The sequence below is a fragment of the Tinamus guttatus genome, unplaced genomic scaffold, assembly GCF_059628265.1.
Source record: "Tinamus guttatus ecotype Peru unplaced genomic scaffold, ASM5962826v1 Tinamus_guttatus_pri_ptg000213l, whole genome shotgun sequence".
Taxonomy (NCBI): domain Eukaryota; kingdom Metazoa; phylum Chordata; class Aves; order Tinamiformes; family Tinamidae; genus Tinamus; species Tinamus guttatus.
In genome coordinates this window covers 11,885,012-11,912,766 of record NW_028288747.1, presented here as the reverse complement: position 1 = coordinate 11,912,766, position 27,755 = coordinate 11,885,012, and the positions used below count along the sequence as shown (strand labels likewise).

The window sequence follows — 27,755 nt, the reverse complement described above, 5'->3', positions numbered from 1 at the left end:
AAACTGAAAGAGCAAAAGTCAGTAAAATGATCAGTTTGAGGGGAACTCAGGAGCTATGTCTTCAGATCTGCCTCACCTCAATTTCTGAGCCCTGCAGATGTCTGAATGATGTCAGCAGTGATGAAAATATATTTTCCAGCCAAGAAAGGATCCAACTTACTGGAATATATCTGTTCATCTCTTTTATCTATGCACACAAAATGTATGGTATAGTATTTGAAAAAACACTCATAATTTTTTATTTAGATGTGATTAGAAGGCAGACACAGAGAAATGAGGTATTTGCCAGGATAGTTCTATCAGCAATGCTGGGATCTGGCTTTTCATTAGCGTAACAATAAGGCAGAATTTTGGGGAGGATAATGGGGTAGTTTTAGTCAAATTCAAAAGAAGTTACTCGTAAGCATGAGGCCAGTGCGTGAGAAAATCTAAATTCCCCAAAATGCCTACAGTCAGCATCCACAGCATTACACCAAGTTGGCTCGTTCCCAGGGGTGTTTGAGACCTCAAATGCTCTTTAGTCCTTACTCTCTGATTGATCAAAGATTAATCACTTGATTTTTTAAATACTATTACCCAATCTCTTGAGCCACCCAATCCTGATTAAAATTTGCTTTCTAAAATATGATCTTAGAGAACTGAAACTCCTTGGATTTTAGACTTTCACATTTTTTGAAGAGCTACAAGTGAGTGCAGTCATGCTTTGCTTTGTCAAAGTACTTACATTCTTGTGGATAGTTTATCTTCCCAAGAGTTTTTTGTTGCTTAGTCTGTTTTTACTTTTTTTTGGCTGAATTTGAGCAATATTGGATTAGACCTGCCTGCAGGCAATTTATGTAAGCAAATTGCACATTGAAAACCTGAAAAGACTGTGGTTGGTATCCTCTGTCAGAGCTTTCATTATGACTAATTCTGTTGCACAACAATATGCAAATACTGTTTCTATAGAGATATAACCTTCTCCTTTATAATTTCACGTGTTAGGAGTAAAAGTGGCCAACTGAGTCTAGAAAGTGGTTGGGAAGTAAAGATGAGGCAGAGAGTCTGCTCTTTCATGCAGGAAAACGAAAGATGGAGTTTGGGTTATGCCAGATGGCAGGACACCTTGGACAATCTGTGTGCTGTGGGTATGGGTAAGTCATTGGATAAGCTGCATATTCGCTATATGCTAATACGCAGGTGAGGCTATGGGGTGTCTGATTAATTTTCTCCGGTCACGCGAAGGACAGCGTAGCGGTGCTTGTTAGAGGCAACACGTCCTGCTGTCCTTGTGCGGCTTTGGGGCAGCCGAGTGTCACATCTGCTTTCTCCAGAGCTCTGCATCCCTGCACAAGGTGGTTTGGGACTGGTGCTCTGCAGTGCTCTAAATCAGCCCAATTGCTGGCGGGTTCTTGCTGGCTCTGAAGCAAGGATAGCTGTGTCCACGCCTGTAAAGCCTAGCTAGTCATCCTAGTCATCCTGCTGGCCTCTGCTGGCTACCCAGTCCAGGTACACCTCTCTTCGGTCAACCTACTGCAGTCTGAGTCTCCCTATTGAGAAAAGGGGGGAAAAAAAAAAAAAGTAATTGCTTTAAATTTACCCTTTTCCTTTTGTACACCATCATCAGCTAAGTTTTGTCTCTGTTGATATTATCTGTCCTTAAATTGCAAAGGTTTTCAGAAATAGCAAGTCAGGAGTTTGATGCTTGTTGTTGAGGATGTCTGAACATCTCTGCAAGTGTTTGTTATGAGACTATTCTGAGCTGGAGGCTTTGGCTATACCCAGCTAAGATATGTTTTATTATCAGTGTTTTTTTAATAAACAGAAGATGTTTCAGATCTGGTTAGGACAGAAGGCAGGGTATAAAAGGAAATTTAAGGACTTAAATATCAGTAGTGACTGATTTTTCTCCCTTTCTTCTCCTGCTACCAAGTCCGATGAGCTGTTTCTATCACTTCCACCCCTTGTGTCCTGTTCCTGAGAGCTGGTGCGATGCTTGTGTCTGTCATCCTGCACCTGCCACTTTGGGTGTAACTAGAGGACAAGCAGGCTTCAAGTAGGCCTGTGGTGTCTTAACAGAAAAGGGAAGAGAAATCATCTGTCTTGTGAGAGGTGAGGCCCTTGTCTTCTATATTCTGAATTTGAGAGGAACCAGAACCATAAGTTTTTGAAAGAGTTGGGAGAAAACCTTTCAACAAGGAAAAAAAAAAACACACACACATTAAAACAGAATTCCTTTCTTTCCATCTTGACTTAATCATTGATTTTTGCCCCCAAATGTGAAGAAATTTGTGTTCTGCCTTTTGAATCCAGCATATCAATGTACTTTCCTTCCTTCTGCCAGCTGAGTCTTCGGAACTGGAAACACTCTGCCATCCAAAGGCAGCCCTGGGAACCTGCTGTCCAAGGGGCCCTTCCAAAGCATTAACTGCACAACCTCTATAGACTTAATCAGCAATAGTAATAGCAGTTGGCTGTTTTGCACAGTCTTTCTAAATTTGCGGTTACTGTAACTTCATTAATAATTCTGTCAGCATTTGAATTACGTGTAACAAATAATTTACTAACGGTTGAAAAAGGACAGAAAATAAATCACTGCAATACTTTTGGGTAGCTCATCTTACTTTGAATATTTACTATATGTTGGGGTTTATTTGTCTGAGAATCTACAGGTATATGGATCGAATGTTGTGATACTTAGTAATTTAGGCAGTTGAAATATGTATGGTTAAAGTTAAGAATAAGCATCGATTTATCTAAAGTCTTTTTGCATAGATAGTTTGGTTGTCTGTAAAATGCACAGGCAACGAAGAGATTATTGATTCTTTCCCCTTCCTTTCCTCACTGACATCATTCTAAGCAACCAAATGTGAAAGTTTCCTTTTTTTTTCTGTCTTTTTTTTCTGGAAGTAAAGCAGTAATGTAGTTTCCCTCTCCCTCCCCCCCCCCATCTGGAATGTGCTGGAACTTCATTCAGTATAAAAAGCCAATTAAAAAAAAAAAACACTTTTAGGGACTTGAACACTTTTAGTATTTTAGGGACTTGAACAGTTTCTTTTAGCAGCAAGGAAACCCCAACATAGAAGAACTACAGTATGTTTTATGTAATGTTGGCATGAAAATGCAAAGCTACGAGTGGGAGGAAAATGTATGTCAGGTATCATATAACAGCAGCAAAGAGATTTCTGATGTTTATCAAACCTTGAACACCACAGATTATTAAAACATATTCCTTGGCAATAAAGAGTAGATGTTTAATTTGAAAGGAGAAAAGGAATTTGTTGCTTTTTTTGCAGGGGTCACGAACTGAGCAGGAATGAGTCCTCCTTGGCGGTTTCACTATTTTGCTGTTTGCCTTCGGGAACAGAAATTTGGTCTGATTTTAACAGCTACTGCCAGGCCCCCGGCGCCCACAGGCCCCGTTTCCTGGTGTGCGTGAGGCCCGCGGTGACGGCGCAGCGCGGACGCGGGGCCTGGGGCCCTCCCGGCGCCCCGGCTGCGAAAGGCCCCGCTCCTCGCGGGGCTGATTGATGCCCCCGCTGAGAGGAGCCGGAGCGCTGGCCGGTTGTTACCGTTCGCTCACTTCAAATGGAAGGTGGCTCTGCTTAATGCATCAGGCTGAAGAGAACATACCAAGTGAAAACAAGGGCCAAGAAAGGAAAGCCGTGCTGGTAGCGGCTGGGATAACCTGGGGCTGCTGCTGGTGGTAATATGTTTACTTGCAGATGGTTCATGCAAAGCTGGGTTTAATTTTAAAATATCTGTTCTTTTTGTAACCTTACAGTTTTGTGCTTTAAGTGTATGCTGCACAGAATTTCAGTCTGTTTTTTTTCTAGCCCTGAATGTTCAAAATTTCACACACAGCTAATTCTCTATAGCTGGATGCAGCAAAACCTTTTCATCTGAGATTCATCAGGCACACATTTTCATAAAATCCTGTATTTTCCAGGTCTGTACAACTCAAATGAAAGCTGCTTGCATACCTCCAGAGGAAGACAGCTGATAAATGACCAGGAGAAAAGAAGAATTAAGGCTATAACACTTAAAAAATGACTTTGTGTCATACAGCCATCTGTTGCTTTACGATCCCTCTTGTGTATCAGAAAAGTATCAGGTATAAATCTCACGAACGCTAATTCGCAAGTTCTCTTTCTGCCCTTGCTTTCTTCTTTAGATATACTGAGGGAGAGAACTCAGAAATTCTCATTTTGCTGATCACAAGTTAAAAAGTGTTTTTCAGATAGTCTTCTCAGTGAATGTGTGTGCAGATGAATTGCACTGGTTGTGCTTGAAACTACCTATACTAGTTCCTAGTAGATTATGGTAGACAGGTAGTTAATAATCCTCTGACACACTTTTTGAGGTGGAGAGGTTTGTGGTGTATAGGGTTTTCCCCCTTTTCCTTCTCTTGAGATGGCCCCACTCCATCTCATACGTCCTGTGTCAAGTCATACCTGATGGTTCCCCAGAGTAGTCAAACAGCTCTTCTTGGAAAATAGGTTGTAAGTTTCTCCACAGTAGAAGCAAAGGTAGAAAGCAAGCATTGAGTAATGTGTCTTGAGACATCAGATGTGATAAACACATCTCTTGAAGCTTGGAATATGTAGGCAGAGAAGGGAAGGAAAAGTACGTAAGAAAAGGTAGTATCTTTTATTAGATCTACTGACTTATTTAAGGAAAACATGGGGGAAGAATAATCTTTATTACTACCATAATACAGTACCTCAGCAGGTGCCCACATCTAAATAGCTTTTGAGAAACATCTCTTGTGCTGTGGCACATGTGGCTTAACACATGATTGCCTTGAGAGCGCTCAGGAATAAGTTCAGCAAAACTCAGGTTTGTTAAGCAGTGTTTGGGTGTAGTTGATTGCTGTATGTAACACATGAAAGATTGTTTGTGTTGGAGCGCGAGCTATTTGCAGTGTTTCTTTTAAATTGCTCCAAGGATCTATTTTCAGATATGTCACTCAATTCAACTTTTTTCATCTATAAATTTCTTTTTTTTTTCTTTTCATACAGAGGTTAGTCTCCTTTTTAATGGTATGTCTAGGGGAAGCTCTACTCTTCCATATTTCTGACTCGGGTTAGTTTCTTTGGTGGTCCATTACTTGTAACGAGCCCCTTGATTTGTAGGCTCCTTTCATCCTCGCACTACTTACTGTAGTATTGCTACAACGTGTCACTCTGGTTTTAAAGTTTATGGATTTTTTGTTTACTCGAAGCAGGTTGCTCGGTATGGCTGCCCGTAAGATCTCCTAAGCAGGTAGTCATACTGTATACTCTTCTTATCACATCCTAATAATTACACAGAAATATATTAAACCTAGAAAAGGGCATTCTGGCCTCAGTTGAGGATTTCTTACCCATTTTGCTGCAAAGCTCAGTTGTGGGGCAGCGATGTGCTGAGAACTGAGAATGTCCAGCCAAAAGAATGTTCGGAAGGATGTTGTGACACTGCACATGATTTCAGGGCTCCTTGAATTCTCTGTTTAGATACAGTCCTGCTTCCAGCACTCATAATCCATGATGTGCAAGAGCAAATGAAGGTCATATTTGTCTTCATGGCTTTTCTTTTGCCCATTCCTTCTTCAGATAGTGTAAACATTGCCAGCAGGATGGCTGGAAGAAGCGGTGCAGACCTCAGATTCTGAGCTCCTGTTTGTGGCACTGAGCGCTCTGCGTTGTGGCGTTTCTTGCATTTTCTTTTTCCTCAGCCCACCCTGCAGTAAGTTTTATGGCACATGCTCCAAGACAGAGTAAGACAAATGACTGCCCTTTCCACTCAAGCAAAAGGAACCAAGCTTTTCTTTTTTTGGTGGTGGCTCCTCTCTCCTTGTGTCTTTTTACCCATCTGACTGGATTTAATGAGGTGAATTCCCTGCAGCTTCTAGCAGTTGCTGGCTGCACCTCACAGCACATGAGCTTGCTCTCAATGACCTTTATTCATCAAAAAATGTTATATGGGTAACAGAAGAGCTCAGAAAGCTGAGACCCAAATCCTCAGAAGCCAAGCAGTATGACTTGGTACTGAAAAGGTGTGGAGAGGGAGTGGAAAGGACACTTCCACCTCTTCTTTGGACTGTAACCACAGCATATGGCATGAGGTAGGCACTCCTCCAAGCCTGGGTGGATGCTGACATCTGCCTATGATTTCACCAGCATAAGACGTAGTGAACTGCCCGAAAAATGCTCGGGGGGGTTGGTTTGCTTGCCTGCGCCGTGTCCTTGTTGCTGTAAACAAAGCCATCTTACTCTGGTGTGGCTGGGGCTTGGTGAATCCCAAGAAACACACATCATCTGGCTGCTCTACCCCATAGCCCGGGGTGTTGACCTACCCCCAGCTGCTTAACTGTTGCATTTTTGTCTTGGGGGATGATGACCTGATGCAGCAAGGAGCAATATATCAGGCCTACGGGTGAAGTCATGGGGTGCACCCCTCCCAGCCCGCGTGGCTTTGACTGCTCTTGATCATCTTCTTCCCAGAGCTCCCCTGCTATTCCTCCTTTACCCCCTTTTCCCTGACATCCTTCCCCTTCGCTCTCTACTCTGTCTCTTCACTCCTTCTTCATCATAGCTAGCTGAAGAGATTTTAAGCTCATTTACAAAAGTCGCAGAAATCAGATACATCATCCATTCTGTTCAGTACCCAGATTTCACGCTGTGTTAAGACTTCCTGCCCAGGGCCTGCAAAGCCTTTTTGTGCTCTGAACTCCTTGCATTTGCCTTTCATTATGCACAGATATGGCCATTCCTGTCTGGGGATTTTAGCTTTAACCACAGAACTAATAATAATAATACACTAGGTTGCTTAAGAGACTTAGAAATATGGTTGAAATTTGTTACAGGGCAAAGATTTTTAAAAAGCAAGTCAGCCGATGGTTAAGGACAGGTTTAAGAAATTTCAGACAATCAGTTTATTAAGTCCCCCCCCAAATTCTCATGGTGGGGGTTGCTTCCCTATGAATAACACTTGTTTTTGCTCATTTTCAATTGCAACACTTAATTAATGTGGACTGAATGTGCTCATGTTTTATATGAGACTAATGGTTGCATCTACTAGCAAAAGATGTTGCCGGATGCCAGAAATGCGAAGAGTAGCCCACTGAAAAGATAAATGGAGCCTGCTCTTTCTTTTGCCCTGCCTCACAATATCAAAGTAGGATAGTTTTTGAATTACCTTACCGATTTAGGCACCTGTAACCCAACACAGAAAATTAATTTCTAACATACTAAGTCTCATTGGAAGCAGTAGGGCTTGAGCACCTTGGTAGGAAGTTGGCAATTCTCCCTTGATCCTTTTGGATCTGGCACCAAGTGTCAGGCCTTGGCGGCCTTAGATAATATTTGCAGATTGCTTAGAGCCACTTTTGGGGCTACCAATTTTTTCTTTGCAGTTGCAAAATGCTCTCAACAGACTGTTTCTTCTTCATGTTTTTAAGGTCTTTTTATGCCCTTCTGCTCAGCGACCAAGGCTGTCGCTTCAGGAGACGCATCCCGCCCTTGCTGAGGAGCAGAGAAAGGTCGGTCTGTGTTTGCAGGGACACTCCTGGGGGTCCTTCCTGCCAAGCCCTTCCAGGCAGGGCTCGTCTGCCGACAACCTCAGCCTCGGTGTTCCCCGCCGCTGCGCGGGCCCAGCGGGCTCACCTTCTCCAGCCCCTCGCTCGGCCTGTCTCGATCTCATCGTCCCCCTGTTTACTCCCCGGGACTAGATTTCACACGATTCCACACATGGTAGTAATTTTTTCCTTTGCCCTTCCACTGTTTTCTGTCTGTCTCGCCGCTGCGAAGTGTTGTTTGGAGGAGGAAGGAGAGGCAACTGCTGCGATAGTCTGTGCCTGCCCCCGCTGCGGCGGCTGCTCTGGCCTCTCTCGGGTGCCGCGCGAGGCCGCACAGGCCGCAGCGGCGAGCGGACGCGGGTGCAGTTGGTGAGGGCAACATCTGGCCATGGCAGCTGCATAGCAGCCTGGGCAGTGTGAACGTGCCTGTAATTCCTGCTGCTCTGGAATTTTATTGTGGTTTGAGAGGCAACAATCAGATCAAGCTGACCGAGCGGTGAGTTTTCCTTTCCCTCTTTTTCTTCTTGTCCTCGTGCTACATTTAGTAGCTGCTAGGTAAGGCTCTTACGCGCTAACATCCTTCTGGGTTGCCTGTAACTTTGTGCCCCTTAGTGCTATAACAAACTTCGCCTTCAATTCTGGAGTGGGGCAGTCTGTTATGTTCTGGGTACAAAAGCATCCTGGAGCTTCCAAATGCATGTGTCCTGCAGCTCCTGATTGAGCTGCTTCCAGCTTTTCTGATTTGGGAATGTGTATGGAAAGCAATGTTTCATGAAAGTGTTTTTTCACAAAAAAACTCCCGGGGAAAAAAAAACACAGAAATGTTGCAAAGTTCCTAGGTTTTCTCAAAAAAAAAACCCAAAGTTTAGTGTTGCATTTCAATCAGATTGTGAATCAGTCAAAATGAATTGATTTTGTGTAAGTATTTTTCCATCCTCAGTTTTTCATTTAAAATGGAAAATGAGGGAATTAGGAAGAAATGTTGGGAATAAACAAAATGCTTTTAAATGTCTGAATTTGAAATTGCTCAGAAAAGCAGTTTGGAAATTTTCTTTTTTTTTTTTTTTTTTTTTTGAAATCTCCTTCTGGAACAGAGAAAACTTGAGCATTCCAGAAGTGAAAAATGCCACCTGTTCCTTCACAGCTGTCCTATAAAACCATGCAACGCTACTGGCAACTATTAATATCTCAAACTTTTTGATGTGGCATGCACTTAGCATTTGGTTCAGTGTTTTCTGCAAACGTAGAGGTTGGTTTTGCTTTGTTTTCCCAAAGTTCATCTATGTACCTGATCTGGGCTACGTACATCTGACAACCGATCACTGCAGTGATAAGCTGTGGTTCGCGTGTGCAGTGTGGTTGCAGTGAGAATACTTAGTTCGCTATTGTGAAAGATGAAAGCAGTGGAAGGGGGCCAAATTCAAGCTGTTTTCCATTGCATCTGATCAGCAGATCCTATGGAGAGAATTTGCCTGCTGTGAGTATTTGCTTCTCACTGGCTTGAGCTGTCTTGTGTTTTGGCAGTGCTACAGTGTGAATTTGCGGTGGCTTTCCAGGGTGTCTGTCCTACACAACTGCCAATTTGTGTTTTTTTACAGGATTTAGGATTTTGCGCTCTGCTTTGAATGCATGGGGAAATGACACAATGGTAGACAGTGACAGCACATGGGTCATCTGTTTTTTAAAAAACAGCAGATCAAAAAAACAACTACTTACGAGTGACTGATGTATCCTCCCTCCTTACGCTTTCTGGTGTAGGTGTCTGTGCTGACTGTGATTTTACGAGCTGAGCTCTATTTCATATGCAGGCTACACGCCAGGAAACAAGGCAACTGAGAAAGTTGTCTCCTATCTTTAAAAGATGACAGTGTTGAAATGCAATTGTCCTTCACAGGATTCAGGTGGTCATTGCTCCTTCGTGGGGGGCGATGTGTTGGTGGTGACATTTTGTGGGTTTGTTAATTTTTCTGTTCTTAAATTCGGTCCAGCTAAACATTTCTCTGCTTTACAGAGCAGAGCTATGAGTAACTGCCAGGACTCTGCTTAGGCAAGCAGAAAGTTCTTGTTTTTTAACTTACTGGTAACTGATACAATTTCTGTTTGTGTCCCTTTATCAGTCACTGTGCTGGAGCATCTTCTCTAAGCACTCTGTTTACAATTTTTACTATTTTAATACATGAAACCTAATTTTCTACAAAATCTGGTAAAGTTGCAAGAGAAATTAAAGACTGCAGTCCTTAAGATCACTCCTTCCCTGCATGTACAAAAGACAAGAACCAGAAAAAAGAGGTCTTGATGAATGAAATGAGCCTATATGGACTGAAACCAAAACAGGGCAGTAGGGTACCCTGGCATGTCCCTTGGGGCCGTAGGAGATGGGGTATGTGTGTCAGTAAAGTTATGTCTTGACGCCTGTGGGAGCTGCAGGAGGGACAGGGTTTGAGCCACATGCCCACATGTGGGGCACAGTACGTGTTGTCTTTGAGACCCTTGTGAAAGATGGTGCTCTGGGAGCTGAGTGGCGCCTGCGCCCGTGATCCTCGCAGTGTGACCCATTTGTGTGACCTGTTTCAGTGTTATCAGGTTTGGAGGAGCTGGACTCGCACACAGGTGCATTTGATCCCCCTTTTTAGGGTAAGAATGATTTAAAAACACTGTTGGTTTTAAATCTTATTTCCCAGTTTTCATTACTGCAACAGCCACAAAGAAGTGGGACATTAGGATAGTCACCTGACTGTGAAACAACGCATCATTACAGCTAGCAGATGAAGAATTTAAATTTCTCTTGAAAATGGAAGCAAAATCTTCTGAGAACCGAGAACTTCTGAGAAGAAACCAGTCCTTGGCCAATGAAAGGGGCAGTAATCCACAGAGAAAGCTTTTCTAGGGGCTAGATCTTACTGATAGAACTCCTCCTTGGTGTGGTTTAGCAGGATTGCTCTCCAGTGTCTCACAGTGGCACTAGCATGTACGAATTTCCCTGGCACTGACCCAAGTTAGGTTATGTTCAGTTTTGCAGTTCGATGATAACATTTTGGCTTGCGAATCCTGCCTAAGTAGTCCAGGCAGGATTACCTGAATATTTCTCACTTGAACACTTTTTTTTCTCCTCCTTTTATACAAATATTGCCACTGTTAAGACTATTGGGAAATAAAAACTACAGAAGCAAAACTTCTTTCAGGGGTTGCTGCTTGAATCTTTTTTGGAATATGTGATTTGTCCTACTGCTATGAGATACCAGCTTTCTAAAGGACACTTTGGGACATGGTTTTACAGGAACTGCTGGCAAATGTTGCTTTTGTGATGGCCATCAAAAGAAAATAATATACAAAAACAATGATAGGGTTGTGACAGTGTTTTTTGGAGAAATGGATTTTTCATCAGTAGAAGAACTGAACTTCTACAGGCTGCCAAATGACTGATATTTTTGTTACTATCCATCATTTGAACTTCTGGCATGAAGAGGGGTACAATTAAGACTCCCTGGAGTTCCCCCAACCGTGATTGCTTTTTAAGTCTATTAGATTGGTGTATCCTCTATGGTTTGTATATTTTTGTTAGGAAATGTTGTTAGGAACCTTTTTTTTTTTCTTTTTGGTTCTCTTCCATTTCTATTAGATTCACACATTGCTCCACCCACCATTTGGAACTGACCACAACTGTCCTCCTTCAAAGGCTGAGCATAAGAATTATTCATGTTGCAGTTGGAAATATTGTGGAAAAATTATACTGCAAACAGTAGACCAGATGGAGAATTTTACAAGCATCTTTTTATGTGTCACAACTACTTTCAATGCCACTGCCCCTAGGTCATGGGCTCCCTGCTCTCCCCACTGTCGTTCCTTTCTCCTTGGCTCCCTTCCAGCACCAAGCTAAGTTTCAGCCAGGGCAGAAAGGGAGATTTGGAGTCCTCTGAAACTTCCAGGGTGTATTTTGTGTGGCGGGGCTGGTGAGAGCAGGCTTGGTGCGTGGGACCGCAGCGACGAGCGCTGGGCGCTGCAGCCGGCAGCACAGCCGGGGCGGCTCCCCGCAAGCTCCGGCCCTCCCAGCTGGAGATGGGAGCGAAAGCTGCCCCGGCTCCTCCAGCCTGTGCCCGGCCTCCGAACCTGGAAAATGAAATCTGTGCTGAAGCACAGTGCTTTAATGAAGGGTGTGGGGAGAAGTGTGTGTACGTGCGTAGGTAAGCATTAAATATATATTAAATACATGCACAAGCATACGGTGTGTTCTAGTCCCCTCAGTGAAAAGCCATGTGTGATCACTCTTGCTTTGAAAGAAGCCTCTTTCAGTTTGGCATAACCTGTTTACTAAGTATTGATTTAAGCAACAGTAAAGAAGTCACTCAGGAAAGTGTAAATTCTGCATGAATTCCATGTGTTCCAAAGTTAATACTATTTCTTCTCACAGACTGGGGCTATCTGGACTAGTAGTTTCAGGTTTTTGTGTGGGGAAGTGCACATGGCTCTTTTCCCAGCAAATTATTACTGGATTACCCAAAGAGTAGTCAGTTTGGTAGGACTGCCTTTTCCAAGGAAGAAGCATTAAATGAATTTAATTTTTCTCTTGTTTCAGGATAATATCATCTTATTCCTGAGAGGCTGCAAAGAGCTGGGGCTTAAAGAATCTCAGCTCTTTGATCCGGGTGACCTTCAGGACACTTCAAACAGAGTAACTGTCAAGTAAGTACAGTAGCAGTTTGCAGTGAGTATGTTGTGGCCTCAAGATGCATGTGACTTAATAGTAAATATTTAAGAATGAGCAAAAAGGCTGGAGAACTTGTGTATGTGTACACACCTGTGTATGTTCATGCGTATAAAGCAAGCATAAAGCTGAGTTTTTCTGAAACCTGCAGCACAGGAAAGAATAGACCGTTCTCTTCAGCAGCCTTTCTCCAAAGGCAAAGGCAATCTTCTTTGTTTTTTTTTTTGTTTTGTTTTGTTTTTTTTTCCTTGAGAGATGAAGCACAGCTCTTTTAAAACACTTTTTTAGTTCAGACACTGAGATCGTGTGGGGCTTGGCAGGTGGCAGGTGGGTCTAAACCGATAACTTTCTTTTTGTTCCTCTATTTAATGAGCCATGTAGGCTGGAGGAAAAAATCACTGCTGTGCTATTTGAGATCCAGCTGTTTTGAAGATTCATTTTAGGACTATGTTGACTTTGAACCATTAATTGAAGATCTCTCAGAACATGCAAGGTGCAGACATGAGCGTTGCCTCTGTATTTTATAATGAGAGCTGTGGGTTGTGACACAGTGCTGTCTCTGAGCTGTGGACTCTATGTAAACCATATGAACTTGGAATGTCAAGTTTCAGATGCTTTTCTACCCCATCCAATACTACCACAAACATGTGCTTTATCGCTGTATACTGTTCAGGTATTAATGGATTCTCCTTGCTAATAGCTGCTAATAGCTCATTTGCTTTTTTCCCCCCTTTTCTTTGGCTGATTTTTTTAAGTCTCCATTTAATCAACAGCTTGCTTTGTCATGCTATGTTCACATCCCTCATTACTGTAAAGATTTTGAAGTGCGTGGACTCTAATGCTTAAATTCTGAGCAATTCTATGAAGTGGTGTAGAATACAGATGAAAACTATCACAGAAAGAATTACTGACTTGCCTGAGGTCACACAACACAGGCATGAATCAAAGTCTGTATAGTCATAGACTGGTCTCTTAAATATGGACTTTGTCATCATGGACTAGAGGAACAGAAACAGTATTTTCCTCTCATTTGTACTAGTAGAAATCAAGTGTTTCCATCTGTCCGCCCCCAAACACACATAAAATAACACAAAATGTCATAAAATTAACAAGACTTTTAATTGCTGTTACTTAAAAGTTCTGAATTTTTGAGTTCTGGCGTGTGTAATATTAAAATGTTACTGCTCTGCAGACAGACAGACACTACTGAGTTGCGTGAATGGCCTTGCTTCATTTGGCCAGAAAGATCACTAAATAAATCCTGGTCAAACACATCCATCTTATGGAAACAATTTGCTAAATTTCAGCAGCATTCTAGTTTTTTTCCCTTCTGGCAGTGAAAGCTGGGCAAGTTTTCATGGTATTCAAGCACTGTCTGGGAAAATTCAAAGGTTCTGAAAATCAAATTGGCCACTCTCCTTGCTTTGAGGAATAGTCTGCAGCTTTTTTGCTCTTTTCCAAGTTTCTGGCTCTGAGCATGAGGCACTTCTCCCATGTATGTACCAGTGAGAGGGGACATATAGTGAGCGTGCAGCGAGGCTCTCCCAGCCTTGCTCCAAGTCTGGCAACCTTGCAGTGGAAGGGGTTCCTCATGGCAGCCTTTCAAAGCACGAGAATGCACGGCTGGAGAGGGTGCTGAAACAACCCCTAGTCTCTGTTTAAAAGCATAGAGAAGTGGTGCTTCTACATGAACCTTGGCCTTTTGGAGCTGAGGACAGCAGAGCATCTTGTCGGAGGCTGGTGCAAAGGCTGGGACGAGCTCGCGGCTCCCAGGAGAGCTGTCCAGCATATAAGCAAGTCAAAGCAAGAGGCATATAAGCAAGTCAGACCAGGAGGAATATAAGCGAGTCAAAGCAGGAGCTGGGTTGGCCCGCAGCTCCCTGAGATGCTAGGTAGATGTGAAATGCCTCCCTGGCAGGGATTTTTTCCCCCTCGACTGTACCGAGAAAGCAGCTGTGGAAACGAGCCAGGAGCTTTCGTAGCGCTGTCCAAGTTCACGCTGAGCAACCGAGCGAGGTGCGCAAGCCAAGTCCATGACTGCTGTAGAGAAATATGTTCAAGACTGTCTTCTAACTAGATCCCAAAATGTGAAGGTGTTTTTTTTCCCCCTCTTTGAAGACTCTTAGGTTATTTTTTAAACACAGTAAAAGCAATATTTGTTCTGTGGCTAAAGATGAATATGGCATTATTTCACATGATTAAGATAATGGCAGATTTTAAGCTTTTTTTTCATATATATGCTAATATAGAAGTATGCATTAGATCTATTTTTTTGATATTTCAGCTTATAAAAATTATGAGCTAATGCTGTAAAGAATTTCTTCCCGACTTGTTAAATGGGACTCTTTTCCATTGCTGTTTTATTAAAAAAAAAGGACTGTTTTATGTTTCTTAGTGTGTGGGCATTGATTAATAAAATTTTGGCTTAAAAGGGATGTTATCAAAACCCACTTAACTTTTTTTTCCTGTTCTCACAGATATAAATGCATTTATTTTTGGTTTTGTCATTTTGTCAAGTAATTTTTGGTGCTGGACTGGACTTACACTTCCAGGAGAAGACAATTCCCTTATCTAATAATCAGGAGGCAATCTGTTCTAAATCCAAATGTTATTTATTTTTAGCAGCTAAGAACAATACACATTCGCTTCATTCCTTTTTTTTGTAGCTTCTTTGCTGACTTTTGGAGTGTTGCTTAGGTTCATGCAAAACTCATGCTTTGTTGCTTCTAACACACAATTTTCACCCTTGTTGAGGAATGTTGGTACAAAATAAATGCGTCGGATGCCAATGTTCAATGTGAGTGCTTGAACATACGTTCATAAACCAGAATGTGATTTCCACAACAGGTTCTGTTGTAACTGGCAAGATCTTCGTTGGTTCTTCCATCTTCCTTGTTCTTTGTGATCCTTAATAGCTTGGAAACACCTGCTGTGTTTCCTTAATGTTTGTGTTAAATACCTCCTTGTCATATGCATGTGTATGCATGTCAAATGCATGTTGAGTTGGTTTCAAAATCTGTATGAGTTGCATGATTTAATAGTGAACAGAGTTTGACCATTAGATTAAAGCAGACTGTATTTTAGCAGTGAGGACTTTGGTCTTCTTTTTGGAACCAATCAGCAACTCTGTATAAAGGAAATATTTTTGGCACTCTTTTACTTTATTGTTGGACCATTACAAACACATTTTCTTTTTGTACTTCCAGAATCCTAATTTAATGATTGAAGTAATGGTGACAAAATACTCCCACGTTATGAATAAATGAATGTGTGAACTACATCTTCTTAGCTTTCATGTGTTTCCAGCCAGCAGAAGCCTTCTGCAGGCTTTTGCTAGGGAAAACGTGATCTGCTGCATACACGCTCTTGGAAAGTGTGTCTGCTTTCTGATTTATTTTTCCTCTTTTTCTTTTTCTCTGTGTGTGTGCAACCAGGAACATTGACTATAGTAGGAAGCTGAAAAATGTAAGTACATAACTTGGAGTATTTTTTTTTATCTGGTTAATCCTGGTTTTGGCCTGAGTTAGAATTCTGTCAGTAGAAGCTTAGTATGGTTGAGTATCACTGAAAAGTACTTTGGAACACAAGTGTAACCAGCTCTACTGGAAATTTACACAGAGCTACTATGGCAAAATATACTTAGAGCAGAAATAAAATGAAGAATATATATCTCTACTGAGGTGAGAAGTGAGCAATGTAATCTCTGCTCTCCCTGCTGGTTTTGGCTGGGAGCAGCTAGGCTCACGACTGAGGCTACGCTGCTGCAGCCTCTCATGAATATACTAGGCATAAGGTAAATTTGCACAAAGCATTTAAAGGGAAGCAGAAGAATCATACTAGATGGGGATACACATCTTTACTATCAGGCTTGCTAGCTTTCTCTTGGTTCTTCCAAACAAATAAGTGTTTTCCCAAGAAAGCTAATTCCATTTTACTTTAATTTCTTGTTGATTTAAGCTAATGGCAGTAGTAATGGATTTAGTAACTGTTAATGCAAAAGGCTAAACTGTGCTGGCCTCAGAGTTAGTTATTCTTCTAAAGCCTAGCAAGCTGCCTTTAGTCAACTGTAAAATACTGTAAATTCAATTTTATATTTGGCTGACATCCCTATAAACTGTAAGGAAATGCCAAGACCTTTTCCTAATAACTCCTCTGCAAGCCAGTAATCATGGTTACAGGTAAAAATCATGCAACTAATTCATCCCATCTTTCCTGCCATCAGTACAGTAATATCTTCTAATACCTGAAGTTGCAGGGGAAGAGTTCAGCTTTGGTATTTTGGCAACTTTGAAGCCACTGGTTAAAAATTTTTGCATAAATTTATTATTTTAAAGTAAAGGTAGCTTTCAAAAATGCCCTCCACCCTGTGTTTGTAGGCAGTATATGCTTCCCAGGTGCATGATTCTGTAATCTTGGCTGGTAGCCAATGACAATTGCCTGGAAATGCAACATTATTTGGAAAAAAAAGTCAGCTGGGGTTAAAGAAAGGAAGAGGAGAGAGAGTGATCAAATGCTCACAGAAATACTCAGAAATACCACAACCTTCATCAGAGAACTGGATAGAAAAATGAATAGGACAGTTTCTGAGTTGTTAGGAGTCTGGTATCTGCAAGTGTTCTCACTTAACTTGAGAACATTTACTGTAAGAAATTTTTACATAAATTTGTTATTTTGTGCAGAATAGTGCTGGTTGAAGGAAAGCAGTTCAGATCAAAGTTTGTTTTTTTTTTTCAAGAAAAAAATCAGTATTGGCAAAACCAGCTCCTTCTCCTCAGCACAATTGTATCATTTTGGATGCAATTTCAAAATGATAAAAAGAGTGTTATTCAGTTATTTCATGGCATGTATGTTATTTATCTTACACACCACAGTTGTGCTATGAAAGAAGCAATCTGTATGACACGAGGTCTTTTTTGGCAGGGCCTCAGCTGGAGTGCTATGTGTGACTTTGGACTTCACACTTAAATAAGAGATAGGGCTCTAAGAAAAGAAAGTTGATGGGAAAAAGGATAATCTAAAGTCTGGCATATATGACTGAGGAAAAAGTATTGAAGCAAATATATGACTGAGGGAAAAAAAGTGCTGAAGAAATTTGGAGAAATCCAAAGAATTGAAGATATCTGAATGCATTAGAAAAGAACAGTCTGATGGTCCATCCTGTCCTGTCCCATCCCTTCCCCCACACCTTCAAATTTATTCTACATCTATTTTCTTTTATGTAATATGCATTATGTAGCCCTGTCTGATCAGTTCATAAAATACTGTATTTCAGTTTATTTACTTTCTTAAAATAGTTACTAGCAACTATTGTAGGCAGCTATTATTTATTACTGGTTGCACATCTTCCCCACATCAAAATATTATCTGTTTGTTCTTCAGTGAAATACTTTACCATGGAGTTATGCAGAAATAATGAGCATTAAATGAGAAAAATTCTCTAAGTGATGAGGTGATGTTTTGACATTTTAGCTCTTGCAAAACATTGAGCTGAACTACTTTTGCTGCTCAGTTTCAAGTCCAAATTGCAGCTGCACAGGTACCATTAAAAATAGGGCAGCTGGATAAGCGCAGATATATGTGGATCCAGAGGAGGCAGTTTGCTTTCTTTGCATTGTATAAACATCAATGAGTTTGGAGGTATTGGATTTGATCATGCTGAGCATCATAATTTCTCCTTTCCTAGAATAATTACAGCATCAGCAGAGCCAGATCGAATTCCTCTGCTGCCTCAAGGAGTGAGAGGGTGGATACATTTGCAAGTGCAATCCTTGGTGCATATGAGCTAGTTTTTGATGTGATTCTTGAGTTATGGAGAGGCATTAAGTCAGAACTTAAATGACACCACCAACTCTTCCTACTTTGCTGTAAGAGAAGCAACCAGATGCACGTGGCTTTTGAGCTGCGCAGTTCTGAAGTGCAGGCACTGGAAGGCACCACTGCAGAGTCATCTTGTTAAATGTGCTGAGATGATTCCAAGTGGAGCTACCTTTCCCTTTCCTGAAATGGGCAGGCACACGTTTCAGACATTTTATTTATTCCATTATGCATAACTATTTTAATTAATGAATACTAATATTAGTACTCCTTATCTTTTTTTTCCTGTGGGATTTACAAATGGGCATATTTATAAGGGTGTTTCCTGGAGTCCTTCTTACTTGACAGTAGTTTCAAATATTTTGTCTAGTTTTTCTATTCAAATTTATTTTTATTGTTTACTTTCCAGCAAGACATGAGAGTTTCAATTTGTAAAAAATACTAGGTGGATAGTGTGTTAAGTTACCTGTTTTGCAGGACTGTTTCAATATTTATCTGATATATTTACATGTAACCATTGAGACACGCTTCCCTCTCAATTTGGATTTATAATGTGTTGCTGTGAAATTTAGAATAAATGAGATATGCTTAAGGGAGTTAAATATAGCTAAGTAACTGTGTAGATGGCTTCGATTAATTCTTTTTAACTTCTGCAGGTATTAGTCACCATTTATTGGCTAGGGAAGGCGGCAAACAGCTGCAGCTCATATAGTGGATCAACCCTGAACCTGAAGGAGTTTGAAGGTTTGCTGGCACAGATGAGAAAGGTATCTTTTATTATGTTTTGGGAATGGAAATTTTTTTCAAATTATTAGTCCCCTAAATACTCTGTTTGTTGCTACTTATGAAAGAGATGGTAGGCTGGAGAACAAATTACTTAGTAAACCCCTACCTCCTTTGAAAATGTTTCTGACTGTACCAAGCCGTAAACACAGCTTTCTTGGCAGCTGGCCCTGTGATGATATTAATGATGAAGCACTTGATGTGAAACAGGGCTTTAGAACTGTCACGTGGCTCTGTCATCTTCATTTCCGTGGTCTTTGGTTTGAATTATTTTCATTTATGACACGGTTTCGGCTAGAAGAGCTGAGACTCAGAAGTGAGTGAGCTGGACCCGTGGGACCAGAGATTATTTTTTCTTTAAACGTTCAGGCTTATGGGCAGCTCTTTCCTTATTCAGTTTCCAGTCGCAGTGCAAAGCATCAAGCCAAGTATCAAAATAAAGCCAAGGGCCTGAGGGAATGGAGTGCCTTTCCCAAAGGGCATGGCTGTGTTGAACCTGTGTTTTGCCGTGCTCCGAACTCTTGCAGCAAACAGATGTTGGAAGTGGCCCGCGGTGAGCGGGGCTGTGCTGGAAAGGCAGCGCTGCCGGTGGCTCGGGGCGGCTGGCTGAGCGTGACGGCGCGTCCTGCACCCGCACCGGGGGCTCTGAGCCCCAGCAGTGCTCAGCGTTGATATCCAAGCGGGCCTTTCCTGGGGATGGAAGCGGGCAGGAACAGGCGCGTGCGAAGACAGCAGCCCCCTGGGCTAATGTTGCTTGTGTTGGCCGTGCTGCTCGTAAAGGAACAGTGGAAAAGGAAAGGCAAAGAGAACTTCCTGCTTCTCTGCAGAGGTTTATTTTTTGTCCTAATTTGAAATAGCTAGTACAAATCACTCAGGATTTCGCTGCTCATGAGTGCTATGACTGAGACTAAGCAACAAAGAAGTAATTTTTATGTGGATGGTTTCCAAGTAGGAGATAGTGGGAAGAAGCAGTCCTTGCTCCTGAAAGGTGAAGCAGACAAGGGAGCTTATGCAGAAAAACTGTCAAGGTGCAGTTTGCTGCAGTGCTAGTGCCACATGGTGTCATAGTTTCATTTTTAATATTGAATCTCACAGTGTGAAGCTCTTCTGAGTTGTATTTACCCGTTTAACTAATCGTTAGAGCATTTAGGAGGTCCTCGTGGGTTCTTTGGGTGGGTTGAGGTAGCCTGGGCTCTAAAGGCAGGCTTGTCAGCAGAGCTGGTAGGTAGCAGTGTGTGCTTGGAAGAGTGGGGCACTACAGGTAGAAGACAGAAGAAGAGGCTGGACTGTGATTTGTTGCAGATGTTGGAAGTGGAAGCAGCACAGAGACCTCATAAAAGCTGAAAGCTATATATTCTTTTAATGTAAAAACAGAGCGCTTCTCAGTCCTCAAAAGTCTGTGTGGATGGTGCTGCTACGAGAGCAACTCGCTTTGTAAGTTTTCCTCTCTGCCCTGACACCCCTTCAGCATTTCAAATTGGGTCGTCGGGTCTTTTTCGTTACTGAATTTGGAGACGATTTGATTGTAAAACAGAACATGCTAATCATGCTGTGTAACACTCTGATGTTTCTTTTAGCTGAGACTGAGTGATGAAAAGACACTTTATTACATTCTCTACTGGCATTTTTTTCCACAGAGTTTAATAATTAAATTGACCATAAATAATAGTTCAGTCTGTTTTAGTTTTTCTGTTATAAATCCTCTCTACCCCCTTTTTTTTAATAAACAAATCAAAAGACAGCTCGGATGCAAGTTGTCTCGGATCCATCTTTTTCTACTTCTCAAAATGAAAGAGCTATTCATTTCTAATTTTATTCATGGCTACTCTGTTTTTAATTTCATTAACTATTTGGATATGCATTCTTCTTTACTTTAAAACTGGAAATTCCAAGTGTCTAAATGTCGCTGGTTTTGGTTACATTCGGAGGGTTGAGGTTCCTGGAGAAATGCATTTTCTATTTGGCAGTCACACTTTCTATACCACTTGGTGACATGTTGTATTTCTAATTAGGTCATGTGAAAGACCTAACGTGCTGTTATGGCGTTATCAGCCCTGCAGATAACCACTCTCTTTTCCCCACTGCTAACGTTTGGGAGACGATATTTGTTCCATGCAGGACAAGTACTTGTTCGTGAGACGGCGTTTCACTGGGCGAGTAGTTTGCCAAGGGGAAGGCTATAAAGAAAGGCCGGGATACCATCCTGGTGCCTGCCTCCTAATTCCTGGTGATTTGCATGCAAAATTAACATAAACAGCCCTTTGAAAGTCGGGCAGCAGCACTCATTAGTTCACAATTGGCCTCTTTTCAATCTCTGAAAAGATAGTGAATGCAGGATGGGACTTTCTGCCTTGCTTTAAGTCCTGTGGCTCTCTCGTCTTTCTGTGTCTTTCAAATACAATAATTTAAGAAAATGGAAGCGTGCCTGAGGATTGAGAATAGCCGATCAGCATGAAGAGACAAGGAGATTTAGAGAATTTGGATTTAAGAAAGCTTTTTGGGTCGTTTCTCCAACAGGATTTTGATGGGATTTTTGGTTTTGTTCCTGGGTCTGTGTAAATCATGCCGACTCCAGGGAGACAGATCTTTGTTGTCTGGGGTTTCTCTGGGTATTCTGGTTCACATGCTAAGCAGGAATGGAGAAGGAAATTACATGGGGTTCAGCTACTATTTTGTTAGATATTTTTTGTTTGATTTTTGAAAGATAATTTCATTTTGGTTTGCAGTGAGGCTGCTTTTTGGCATTACCACAGCTTAGCTCGGCCTTAGGGAACCTTTGCTGCTGTCCTTGCCGCAGTGTTTTGGCCAAGCGCTGGTGAGTGGCGCTAATTAAGGCTTCCTCCTGGAAAGTCTGCAGGATGCTGGGGCCGATCTTCCCCTCCGAGCTGCCCTCTTTTCCAGCGTGGAAGCTTCTGTGCGATATCGCAGCCCTCTCCTCCCCTCCAGCAGCCCTGCTTTGTCCCCCCGCTGCAGTGTGTGGGGAGCCTCTTGCTCGATCTGCTCACGGCAGCACTGGTAGCGGGTGAGACCTCGGCAGGCAGGGACAGCAGGAGCTGCACTGAACATGGCCATTATGCTCCAGCTAGCTGGAGCCAGGGGGTGCTTTTTAATTAGGAATTAATATTCAAATGCTTCTGGAAAAAAAAAATGCATTCCAACCTCTTTGGGTTGCAAAATGCCAGTCTGATAATAGCACCCACATCTCAGACTTTACTTACTGTCGGGGAAGAAAAAACAGATTTATCTTTGAATAAAAGTAGTTATTTTTGGTTTTCTCTGCCTGTGCTATTGTAATTAATGGTAAGACACTCACTGAAACAAGGGTTTTATTATAATGCAAGGGTGAGGATGGCTTCTATTGACCTTTCCCTCTGCTGGAGTTTCAGTGTTTTAGTATGTGCTGCTTGCACTGGAAAGAATTTATAATCACAGGGCTGTCAAAGACAACCATTGTTCTCACTGCTCTGAACATGTGGGTCAGCTACAAGTGCTTTCATATCCCCCAGAGCCGGGAGCTGGCAAAGAGTAAAGAGCACAACTGAATTCTTCTGAGGCATCAGGAAAAGCATTTTGCATATTTTTCATTGCTGATTGCTTCAGAAAGACATCCCTCTTTCATAACAGGAATTTCTCCTCAAGGTAGAGGGAGGCTGAGGCACACAGCCTCATTATCTTGCCGAGCTGAAGCAGCAACAACAAATGCTGTCTGCTGGTGTCCCAGCCAGATACAATAGTTAGGCAAGGGGAGGAGAGGGAAGCTTTTGGAAAGCAGCAGACGTAAACGGGATGCAGGCAAGATGTTAAAACTATAGTGCTTTTCCCTGGGCTATGGACTATGGACGGCAAGTCAATTTTCAGGTCTCTCTGTTTTGATCAGTTTATTAACCCATCTATTGTGGCTTTTTGAATTTCAGATCGTCACACTAATCTAATGAGCATGGTTTCTTCTTAATCAGCATAAAATTGGGTTTTATTGCAAGCTTGTGCTTCTGCTATGAAGGGAAAAGGGGCAGAAAAGAAATCCTTTTTGGGGGAGGAAACTCTTAGTGCTTTAGAAGATGCTTTGCTGTTGATGTGTCTCGCTGGTGTGTCGGCGGCCCCTTTCTGAAGAGGTGCCTGCTGTACTTGCGTGTAGGAGACGGAGGATGTGGAGAGCCCAAAGCGCAGCATTCGTGACAGCGGCTACATAGACTGCTGGGACTCGGAGCGCAGCGATTCCCTCTCCCCACCGCGCCACGGCAGGGATGACTCCTTCGACAGCCTGGACTCCTTCGGATCCCGCTCCCAGCAGACGCCATCCCCAGATGTAGTGCTCAGAGGAAGCAGTGATGGTGAGTACGGGCGCGCGGAGGCACGTGCGTAACTTTTATAAGCAGTGTTTCTCGAGTCCATATGCTGTTCAGCAGCAGGACACAGCCCGAATCCTGCTAATCCAGCGGGAGAACCTCTCTGTGAATGCTGATTTAGGCTTTCCCAGGGCTGAGATGACTTTGCCAACAACTTCGCTGAAATCTGAGTTAGGGTAGCGTAGTGTTGGAAAGTGAATTACATCATAGCAGTGTAATTTAATGATAGGAAAGTGCTTGTCTGGCCTACTGTGTAAGACGATGTTGTGCAGATAGACTTTAATTTACAAGCTAGGCAGGAGCAAAGAGAATAGCATGAGATTGGGGAGGTATTGAAGTGAATACAATTCTGCCTAAGTAAAGCCTGGACAGCTAGATGAAATAAAGGAGTATTTTGGAAATGACTGATATTGGACAGTCTTTTGAAGTCCAATAGAGAACGTCTTGACAACTGCCGTGTTTGTGTTTCCGTGGCATTTAGCAAACTGGTAAGAGAGCTCCGAGCGCCAGAGCTGCAGTTGTCTTTGTGCACCTTTGAGTCTGGATGTGCAGCTTTTGGCTTGTGGAAGGGGTGCTGCTTCCCTGCCTGTCCTGTGGAATCCACAGAAGCTTTCTGAGGCTTGTAAACACAGGGCACTGGGTGTAGAAGTGTTCAGTAGAGAGTAAATGTAGAGCATGTGCATGGTTACCTGTTTTGATCTGGACTCCAGAACAAAGAGGTTTGATTTGGGCTCCCTCTGCTCAAGAGGGGTGGGTCAGTTGAACATCATCGTTGTCAGATGAAGTTATATTCCACATGTGAATCACTTCTCTGACACACATTTATTTATTTATTTAATAAAAGAAAAAAGAAGGACGGGGAGACTTTTTGGCAGGAATCAGATGTTCACATGGCCTTTGGCAGTGTGAAATGAGCTGCTGCTAATCATAACCGGATACATGAGAGAACTGCTGAAGTGATGAGGAACTCCTTAAAACTGCAAAGCTGGCAAAGGGAGTTGGTATCGGAGATGTGTTATTGAAAAGCTGTGGGGACAGCGGCGCTGAGTTCTGCTCTGCTATTTTTGAGTGGCATGTGGAGCTGGGGCTGCTGCAGATAGACCATCTGGATCCAGATCCTGGGACTGGGTCCCTGAGATCTGGTATCCCCAGGCACTGAACTGAACACGGCTGCAGCAGGGGAGTCTCCGCATTATGAAGCATTTCTCTGCCTACCTAAGCTAGGCAAAAACCCAGCACTGACAAATAGGAACAACTCGCATGTCCTGATCAAGAAGTGTTGCTCTGGTTTGGGCTGTCAGGGAATATCCAGTGTCCCTACCTATTTGGAGCTGCTGCCTCACTGTTTACATGTGTTCCTTAGCCTCTTCCTATCGGCTCCTGCAGCAGCAGCACATTTCAGTAGGACTCTGTGGTGGCTTCTTTGCCACAGCTAAGGCATACTATCTTGTCCCATTTTTGAGCGCGTAATACAAGACACAAGAAAAGATGCAAACGTACAAAGTTTGTTCTTAAAAATTAGTCTTTAACCATATCCAGACCCTGGGTGCCTGCAGATGTTGTGTGCGTGTGTATGATGTGTCCAGCAGGCCCTTTCCAATATGTCCTTGCTGGCTGCTGCAATAATTTCACAACTGTCTCCTCCAAGAGCTGCAGCTGAGGTGTAGCTTGGCTGACCTCCTCTCTGCCTAGCCTTTCTCCGTGGCCCCAGCAGGCCAGTGTTTCATTCAGCTGGATGTGATTTTGATAGAAATAATGTATATGCAAAATTGGATGCAGGAGGTGATTTTGCTTTCTTTCCACCTCCTGCCTTTTAGATAACAGTTTTATAAACCCAAGAATGTGATAGTAGAATAGGTTTATGGCTCCTGCTATTCTTAGAAAAAGAGAAATTGATGGAGATCATTTAAGTAGCTCTGAAGTGATGATGATTAGTTAAGATTTTATCATTAATTAGAAGTAAGACCACCTGCACTAATACTGTACATGGTCAGCATCTCTGCTCAGGAGCTGCCACCATGCCCTGCTTGGGCCCTGTCACTTGCCAAAAAAAAAAAACAAACAAACAGAAACAGCTAAAGGGAAGAGCAGCTTGTTCAAAAGCAGCAGAAGAGCACTCAGACCTGCCCTTAGATAACAAACATACTCAGGAATAAATGAAACGTGTTGCTTGTCTGGCAGGAGTGCACAGGTTCTTTCTTGCAGGAGCCCCTTGGAAGCCCTTCCGCTCACTGCCTTGTGAACTGTGGCTTTCTCCTTTTGCATGGAAAGGAAAAAGCACACAGTTAACGTTATAAATGGAGAACATGGTGAACATGGTTACATCTCCTGTTCAGTCCTTTCATAGTGTTTGGTTGTTATTGGTTTTTTTTTTCTTTTAATTTGAGATGAAAATAATTTTCTGAGTAAAATACAAATAGTTAAATATGTTTGTCTTTGAAGTATTGAACTTGGACACGCTTGTAGGCGTATAAGCAATTCCTCTGCCACTGTGGTTATCTGTTCCAGCATTTCTGTCTGCCAGTTCAAGATTAATTTTCATGTAATACAAAAATAAACACCAGAACAAAGTCAAGAGCAAGTAGAATAGCAAACAACATGAAGGGATCTTTTCATTTGCTTTCGGCTCCTCAGTGGCCCAGCTCAGCCTGTTGATACCACACTTCTCCAAACCTCAGCTGTCCTCAGACACTCGTGACTCTGTGGTTGTCTCCACTTTTGTTTACACAGTCTGAGGTCCCGTTAATGATGCTACATATCATTTGCTCTTAAACAAAACTGGCCAAACAAAAAATTACTGGCACAGAAGTATTCTGTGACTTTGTCTAACTAGCTCATTCCTATTGTGTCTTGTCCTTTCTTGCTGTTCCCTTTCCCTGTTCTTCATCTCTTTCCAAGCAAACATTGAATAACTCAATCTGCTGCAAAAGCTCTTTGCAAATAACATTCCTAGCATATTTAGTCCTCTTTTCCTCCCCCTGCTTTGAATTATACACAAGCTACTTGTGATTTTTATGACTTCATTGTTCTCGGTTGTTCATTAGGTAGCTCAGTGAATTAGCTAGTAATTCACTAGCTCAGTGAATTACAAAGAGGACACAACTTGGGTGGCTTCCTCCCTCCTCAAGAGGGGCAATAAGTATTGCCCATGCAAATCTTGCAAAAGGGAGCCAAGGGCCAGAGAGATCCAACACGCCGAAGCTGGGAGGAATGCTGGTGGGAGAATGCTGATGGGTGGATGTGCACTATTTCACTCATCAAACCAGGCCCCGTGGTGATGTTACACCCTTGGAAGAGAATGATCTGCATGAGTTCTTTTTGAACTACTTAAAGACCTGTGATGATGGAAGGAATCTAGTGATCATCTATGAAGTGACTTCCAACATGAGGACAGTTCCACTGCAAATGTTCCTTAAGTTACTTGTCCTACCATTTGTGAGTTTCATTTTCCAGGAAAAGTCTTGCCTAAGTTTCTGTTTCTTTTTTCTAAGGGGTGTAAATACCAGGAAGCTGATTTCATTTGACCATAATTAATAAAGTTTTCACTCAGCTCCCTTCATCTTCCATCTTATTGTCAGTAATTCTGAGTTTTTCTCTCTCATGTTATTTCTTTTGTTTTTTGCCGAGAGATATTCAATCTTTGCCAGCTGAGGCTTGTTCTTAGATATTGGTGACCAAAGCTGATGCTGTGTGCATTGAAAGTGCCCTTAGTCCATCTTTCTAGAAATACCCACAGATTCAGGCCATCCTGTAAATACATAATGTGCAACCCTTTTTTTGGCTTGAGCTTGTCATTTGCAAGTCTAGGTTCAAAAAGTGTGCATCAGATCAGACAAACCCATACATACAGCTTGGAGCTATTAGGATAGAAGTCAGATAAGTATCTTTAACTGTTTTGTATGCCATTTAAATCTCATCATGATTATTGTGAATATCCTGAATTGTGACAGTGGCTGAAGATTATCTTTTCTTTTTCTTTTTTTTTTTTTGTGTGTGTGTGTGGTGTCTTCTCTGATTTATTAAAAGAAAAGCTTTGTTGTGAAGAGAAATAGCAAATTTTTTTTCTCCTTCCTCACTAGGGAGAGGAAGTGACTCTGAGACTGACCTGCCACACAGAAAGATGCCGGATGTGAAAAAAGATGATATGTCTGCAAGGCGGACCTCACATGGGGAGCCTAAATCAGCTGTGCCTTTTAACCAGTACCTCCCAAACAAGAGCAATCAGACTTTCTATGTACCTGCTCCGCTTCGGAAAAAGAAAGCTGAACGAGAGGAGTATCGGAAGAGCTGGAGCACTGCCACTTCACCGCTCGGAGACAGACCATTCAGGTAAGACTGGCTTGTCCAACATCTCCCTTCCGCAGTGAGGATGATTTAAATACTTAATTTTCGTTCTTTGCATAAAAAGTATGGCGCATCTTCTGCGGTAAAAGATGTTTTGCTGAGGTGGTCCTGGTAAATTCTTTGCAGCAGTGGGGGAAGATAATAGAAGAGCAATAATGAGTGGAAAATCATTGTCTTGATATCATTAATGTTTGCCACACAGTGCGATCCATATATACATGGTTTATGT

At 42.3% G+C, this 27,755-nt stretch overlaps 1 protein-coding gene across 1 annotated transcript in view; it reads left to right on the top strand.

The window, feature by feature from the left end:
* Positions 1-27,755, top strand: part of LIMCH1 (LIM and calponin homology domains 1) — a 157,825-nt gene that overhangs the window by 81,136 nt on the left and 48,934 nt on the right. Inside the window, exons 4-8 of the mRNA XM_088524767.1 lie at positions 12,111-12,217; positions 15,674-15,704; positions 18,710-18,820; positions 22,972-23,167; positions 27,262-27,511. Of these exons, the coding sequence (XP_088380893.1) occupies positions 12,111-12,217; positions 15,674-15,704; positions 18,710-18,820; positions 22,972-23,167; positions 27,262-27,511 (695 nt within the window). The remainder of the gene's footprint in view (positions 1-12,110; positions 12,218-15,673; positions 15,705-18,709; positions 18,821-22,971; positions 23,168-27,261; positions 27,512-27,755) is intronic.